Source organism: Nannobrachium achirus (assembly GCF_963921795.1).
Source record: "Nannobrachium achirus genome assembly, chromosome: 1".
Lineage (NCBI taxonomy): Eukaryota > Metazoa > Chordata > Actinopteri > Myctophiformes > Myctophidae > Nannobrachium > Nannobrachium achirus.
Window position 1 is genome coordinate 38,920,190 of NC_137810.1, and position 6,918 is coordinate 38,927,107.

At 41.6% G+C, this 6,918-nt stretch overlaps 1 protein-coding gene across 2 annotated transcripts; it reads right to left on the reverse strand.

Moving 5' to 3' along the window:
• Positions 1-518: 518 nt before the first annotated feature.
• On the reverse strand, positions 519-6,654 carry uba52 (ubiquitin A-52 residue ribosomal protein fusion product 1). 2 transcript variants are annotated; one of them, XM_080724055.1, is made up of 5 exons: positions 6,610-6,654; positions 6,049-6,160; positions 3,308-3,394; positions 1,488-1,590; positions 519-670 (listed from the first exon to the last, which is right to left on the reverse strand). In XM_080724055.1, exons 2-5 carry the CDS (start codon positions 6,149-6,151, stop codon positions 577-579), a joined length of 387 nt encoding a protein of 128 aa, XP_080580181.1. In that variant the 5' UTR covers positions 6,152-6,160; positions 6,610-6,654; the 3' UTR covers positions 519-576. The 2 variants fall into 2 exon arrangements, with proteins under 2 accessions (XP_080580181.1, XP_080580182.1); XM_080724056.1 differs by having other exon boundaries at positions 6,595-6,636.
• Positions 6,655-6,918: the final 264 nt, after the last annotated feature.

Sequence of the window (6,918 nt, forward strand, 5' to 3'; positions counted from 1 at the left end):
CTTTTTGGTCTTAGGAATGTGACAAAAAACTAAAAATATTATTGAACGCTAGTCTCCATGGCGGGAGTAATCAATAGAAAAAGTCATTTTGGGGGTGAATTACTCCTTTAACCCTAGAAATGCAGCTCTTCATTCGGCTGTTTACATGGGAACTTAATTCTTGAGGCTTTTGATTTAGTCAGGATACCATTTTCATCCAATCAGCAGAAACCTCATAAAGGACAGACAAGAGATTAAACAAAAAGACATGGGCTGACAAGTTAAAATTGTAACACTAAATTTAAGCTGGTAAATGGGTCCGCTCTGACTGGATAAGTCTGCAGCCCACCTGAAATGTTGGTGTGTTGGTTTCAATCAATTAACATTACATTTTATTGTTTAAAGAGCTGGAAAGAACAAACACTAGAGCAAGGATTAAAAACAACTCCCACCAAAAAATTATATTTGCTTTAACCAAAAAAGAAACACCACTTATGCCACCTTAACTAAATGATCAAAATAATTTCACACGCATATCATTGAACCATTTCACCATTTATTGAACAAAAAGATAATGCCAACAACCACGCAGGTCATCTACTTCAGCTTCTTCTTGGGGCGCAGGTTGTTGGTGTGTCCACACTTCTTCTTGCGACAGTTGACCGCACGAGGGTGGAGGCGGGCATAGCACCTGAAACACAAGGTCAGTGGTCATGGTTGGGGATGGGTGGGGGGAATCTTTTGAACCTTACGTAAATCATAATTATTTCGCATAATCATAAAAAAATAGCGAACATAGACCTACAAGCTCACAACTCCTCAATGCTTTGTCAGTTTGTAGGTCATCCATTTCCGCTATTTTTGAAAACATGTTAAGTAATTAACTGCAAAACAAATCACAGCAGCTTGTTTTACAACAGCGTTTTCCCCTCAGACAGTCTTCTGAGCGAGATGATCTTAGTTCTCCGCCTACATCCAAATTCAATTAATGGGCTAAAATGGATTAACTAGGAGGATTTGAAAAAAATACCAATTCAAACTTTAGGGTTGTCCATATTGGGATAGTATCAGGGTTGGTTTTCAGAGTAGTATGTGTTGGACAGTTAAGACTTATTTTCTCAGCAGTTCAAGCTTATTCCATGAATTTATATGTTCCCAGATGTATTAGTAGTAGGAAGACATTAAGTGTTTGAGACAAACAAATCCCCCCCCCCCCCCCCCCCAACACTTTAATTGAGTTGCAATACAGCTTTTTTATTTTTCTTTAGAGGGGGAAATGTAAGAACAGATTAGACTTTAGTGTTCCAGGCCTTTCGGCACAGAGTTGCCCATTCATGTAGGCAGCCCTGCTTCCTAGAGCTGGGTCTCTCTAAGCCTCCACTGGATTATACTCAGTCACTCAGACAGACAGGCATAGTGGCGGGAGGCTACATGTCATTTTCTCTGAAGCTTTTATTAAGATACATATAAAACTGTAGTATGATTTTTTTTTTCTTTGTTGTACTTACTTGCGGCAGATCATCTTGTCACAGTTGTACTTCTGGGCCAGCATTCTCAGAGATGGCTCGATGATACCACCACGCAGACGCAGCACCAGGTGCAACGTGGACTCTGGTGGAGAGAGAGTAGAGCACAAGGTTTAAACATGCTTCTACCACTTTTTCGAGTCACGTGTTCAAATACTGGATTCTGATTGGCTAAATTCCGGAGGTTATCAGAGGACAACTGCCGCAAAGTTGTGTGTCCGAGATCAATGCGCCTCAGTGTACATCCGGGGACTTCAGGAGGTCCTTTCCCCCAACCAACAAATGACGGTGGCAACGGTCCTATGTTTACTAACGTGCATGCTATAGTCGCCGATTTATTTGGATCCAATGCAATCCGCCAACTTTAAAGCCCCTTTTCTCTGAACCTATGCCTTTCTGGAAGCGAACAGCCTCTATTTACGGCCGGAACGGTACTTCTAACTGACATTAGCTTAGCTGTAAGCTACACGCATGGATTAGTATGGAGTTGGCGCCATCTGTTGGTGAGTAGAAGATGTTGTTTGTGGAACTATCTGCTGTCTCGCGGAAGTTTTATAGGCAATAATGATTGTAACTTAAGATCCTTGCAAGTTACAACTATGTGTTTTCTTTCATGTATACGGGAAAAAGTGGTAGAAAAGCTATTTACCACTCAAGGTCGGACATTATGCTCTCATAATGTCCTGAGTGATGGTGTTATCGGACTCGGCTGCGCCTCGTCCGATAACACCATCACTGCGGACATTATGAGAGCATAATGTCCTCTCACTCGGGGTAAATTGCTTACTTCAATGAAGTTTGCTAAAAAGTTAAAGCTCTATATTCTCATTATACCAATATCCAATCAGAAGAGAGCATGCAACAAAGACGATTTATCGACTTCAATTGTAGTTTTTCCTGTTTCAGTTTTGCCCTTTTTGTTTCATCACTTCCAATTTCATCTTGTACGAGTTTGATTTGATCCCTGATTGGTTTAAATTGCCATCCTCACCTAAAAATGTATTTCAAGGGTAACCCCTTAAAATGCATTTCAGCGGTTAACGCCTTCACAAATTCTATAGCAATGCTTACTATCAGTATAGATATTTAACAATCATTTTAAACAGAAACATGACACTGTCGTACTACAGAGTATAAATTATGTTTAGACAGCATAGCATTCTTTTAACAGTCTTGATTTAAAACTACTTTCAAACGGACATCTTCAATGTGAAAAACGCCTTTGTATGACAAAATCGACAAGGTGTCCCCCAGTCCTCTATCTATACTACGCCCTCTCCTCTTCCTTCTACACAAAAATCACTTCACTGAAATCACCAATTATTGTTCTCTTTCAGTCCATTCAAAGAATTTAGATATTCCAAGATGTATTAGGCAGTACAGAGAACGTATGGCTACACAAAATACATCAGACATTGATCAAAACATTCCTTAGTCTCAACTCAACAACTACTTTTATCGAGTTGTGATACTACTACTTCTTTTTGGGAAATATAAGAACAGATTAGACTTAACACTTTATTAGTGTTCCAGGCCTTTCGGCACAGAGTTGCCCATTCATGTAGGCAGCCCTGCTTCCTAGAGCTGGGTCTCTCTAAGCCTCCACTGGATTATACTCAGTCACTCAAACAGACAGGCATAGTGGCGGGAGGCTACAAGTGTAATTTTCTCTTAATTAATAAGTATAACAATCATATCTTTTCATGGAGTTAAACTTGAACCTGCACCTGGACTAGGTGATTTGCACACATCTGTGCGCTAATGGGCCTTGGCATTGCAGCGAAAGTTAATTCATCTCTCACCTTTCTGAATGTTGTAGTCTGAAAGGGTGCGTCCATCCTCCAGCTGTTTGCCGGCAAAGATCAGACGCTGCTGATCAGGAGGAATACCTGAAAACATCAAAACAAAATAGCCATCATGAACCAGCATGAGCCATTCTCCATTTCAGAGGGTGTTTAGCCACTCAAATGGTTCTCAGTGGTGCAAGTAGTACAAGATTTGTTGTACATAAGCAGCAATATAAAAGAAATACTCCAAGTATCGGCAATTTGGCATAACTCACAGCCCTAAAGGTAAAATACTTATTATGCAGAATGTCCAATTCCATGCCACAGAGATACACAGACTGACTACAGTAAGTTAGTATATCATAAACATATATTATACATATCAACATTTTAAAAATGCAACCTTACAAGGCTAAGATACAGTCAGAGCTGCTAGTCACAGTTGTGCCCACATTGTGGTTATGGAAATATATTTTGCATTGTGCGATTTCCTTGAATTCATTTCTAGCAGAAAAAGTGTTCTGTGCTGTTGGACCATAGCTAGGGTGACCATATTCTGAATCCCCAAAAAGAGGACACTCTACCCGGCATACCACACGCACGCACGCACGCACGTTGGCACGCACGCACGCACGCACGCACACATATATATTAGCCCAAAATAATCATATTTAAACAAGAGACCCCTCCACCCTTACGAGCACAAACACTACAGTTGAGGCATTACATTTTGTATAATTCTATTCTATTGAGAAAATAGCAGATCTACATTGGTAGATCGGCTATTTTCACAATTTCTGCCTCTAATATTTGTTTAATTTGCCATTTTAGAGGTACTCATACTGTTGAGTGAGAAAACAATGTTGCACATCAAGTTAATCATCTGGGGACCCCTCAAAATAATTTGGAGACCCCCCCTGGGTCCCGACCCACAGGTTGAGAACCACTGCCCTATACCACTAATATTATTAGTTATGTATTTATTTTTGAGGGGGTTCCAAATTGACCCTTTACAGATCCACTGATTTAAAGTGCTCTTGACTCCTGTATGAACGTTCAGCTTTGTATTACAAAGAAACTAAATAAAATATACGGTGGTTTCTTCAAACCACCGTATCTTCAGCTTTACAAGGTTGTAGCCTACAACAAAAACATATTCTGTCAATTTAGTTAGCAGAAGAGCTCTCACCTCGCACAGACTGTCTTGTACTTTGCAGTGTCTAAATACCTTTAGTTGTGATGGAATGGACACAGAAGTGCCAGCTTTTAATGCAGACTGCAGAGTGAACGCTCTGCTTCTCATTTGGTCACCAAGACGAAAACACTGGCACTTGTCGTGCATTTCATCAGTGTAAACCAGCATTAATTGCGTTTGCAGTGCTATCGTTCGGCTGAATCGGCTCTGCGCAGCGCAAGCTGCCGAGCTCTGCTCTGAGTCTGGTCTGAACAGCGACGCATCTGAACGAGGGAGGGAGGGAGGGATCGCAGCGGAGACAGCAGAGTAGTATGAATAATACACGTTCCGGGGTTAAGGGGTGGAAATCCGTCTTTCACGCTGTGTTTACAAACGAACCACTGAACGTGCATTGTAAATGCCCATGATTTAACGCTGATATGCGCGAAACCCCGGACATTTGAAGGAATCTATAAAACCCCCCCGGACAGGCCGGACAGCCCCCTAAAAGAGGACATGTCCGGGCAAAAGAGGACGTATGGTCACCCTAACCATAGCCATCTACTCAAGTAACTAAACTACCTGTGGTTGTCTCAGGATGAACAAGTGTTCCAGGCCTTTCGGCACAGAGTTGCCCATTCATGTAGGCAGCCCTGCTTCCTAGAGCTGGGTCTCTCTGAGCCTCCACTGGATTATACTCAGTCACTCTGACAGACTGGCATAGTGGCGGGAGGCTACACTTAAGTTACAGTACATTAATCAAGCATTTCATTTGTATACCCACTTAACCCACCCGCTATAGTGTGTGCCAGCGGCTACGTCATTGTAGTCCTTAGCGGCCATTTCTTGGGTCAAAACACAGGTGTTTCAATTGTTTGATTGCATAGAACTAATGCTATAGTCTAATCAGAACACCTGTGTAAGGCTGTGTTTACCCAAGAAATGGCCACTCTTATGCCTCATTCACACTACAGATATATAGTTGAACGTTTTGCTTGCTTGGTCAATGTTATCTCAATGGAAACCAGCTTTAAAGCTTTCAAAGCTTTGTTCTGTGTATGTCCTCTATCTTTAAAGCTGGTTTCCATTGAGATAACATTGACCAAGCAAGCAAAACGTTCAACTATATATCTGCAGTGTGAATGCAGCATTAGAACTACATTTGGCACACCCTATACTTAGTTTGTACCCCAGGGGTCACCTCCTTTCCCCCTTTTACACCAAATGAAATCCCCAAAGCCAAAATGGACAATGAATCTACAATCTCACAGCAGGATGGCTGGCCTAATTAAGACATAGGAACGCTATAGTATAGTGCAGTGGTTCTCAAAGTGGATCCCAGGGACTCAGCGGGTTCCTTTAAAGGGGTCTAAATTGACCCACACAACTTTGTAACTCTAACAGCATACAAATGTATTAATGTGTACATGTGTATGCTGTTAAGAGTTAAGGGGAGACTTTGAAATGTACACGTTTGAGAAACACTGGGGTTTGTGTCAAAAACAAGTTCCCAAAGTGTACAAAACTGACCCTTTTAAGTGTTAACGCAACAGGATAAATGATTTAACGGTGTACAACTCACCTTCCTTATCCTGGATCTTAGCTTTGACATTTTCAATAGTGTCACTGGGTTCCACCTCGAGGGTGATGGTCTTCCCCGTCAGGGTCTTCACGAAGATCTGCATCTTGACAGGCTAAGATCAAAACACATCAACGTTAGTAAAATATTACACGTGTCGCAATGAGACGCGTTGTGAGCTTGTATATCTGCTATTTTTTTGGAGTAACCCGTTATACAGAAAACAAGCATAAGAGGGGGTCGTTACATTTAATTAATAAATAAGCAAATGGATTCGTTAATACAAGAGCTTTAATTAATTAAAGCCAACATTAACTAAAGGTAATGTCGGCCCGTCAAAGTAAAACTGGCAGCGCTAGCATTAGCATTAGCTCGAGGCCTCGCCACATGTTGGGTAGAAATAACGTTGCTTTTTAAGTCATTTTCGGTGTGACGACGAACTCCCGACGGTTCAATATGAACATAAACTCTAACGAAGAACAAACAGTGTGTTTATAACAGTCTGTGTATGTTTATTCATAACTAAAAACGTGTTTTATGTGAACGCACGAGAAGAGAACCCACCCGGCCGACAGCTGAGCCTCCACGGAAAGAGAGAGCATGCGCGCTGCGAGCGGAACTTCTATTGGGTCACTTCCTGCTGTCACTCAACTTCTGGTCCGGGGCCCAACCAGGGGTCCAAACCATAGGGTCCAAACATTTCCAAAACTGCGGGGTCAGCACAGCAGACAGCACCCATTTGGGGAAATTTCAGTTCACAAATAAAATAAATAAATAAGAAGCTGTGTTTTTTCACTAGTTTAGGTCCCAGGCAAACATCTAATCTCGTATTTCTTTTAGGAACCACTGATCTATTGTCCAAATGGACACTTT

Bases quoted from the DNA above. Each gene is read 5' to 3' on its own strand.
- uba52 (XM_080724055.1), bottom strand. From the start codon at position 6,151: ATGCAGATCTTCGTGAAGACCCTGACGGGGAAGACCATCACCCTCGAG. The intron at 3,395-6,048 runs GTGAGTTGTACA...TGATGTTTTCAG, and splicing joins TAAGATCCAGGATAAGGAAG to GTATTCCTCCTGATCAGCAG. The intron at 1,591-3,307 runs GTGAGAGATGAA...TCTCTCCACCAG, and splicing joins AGACTACAACATTCAGAAAG to AGTCCACGTTGCACCTGGTG.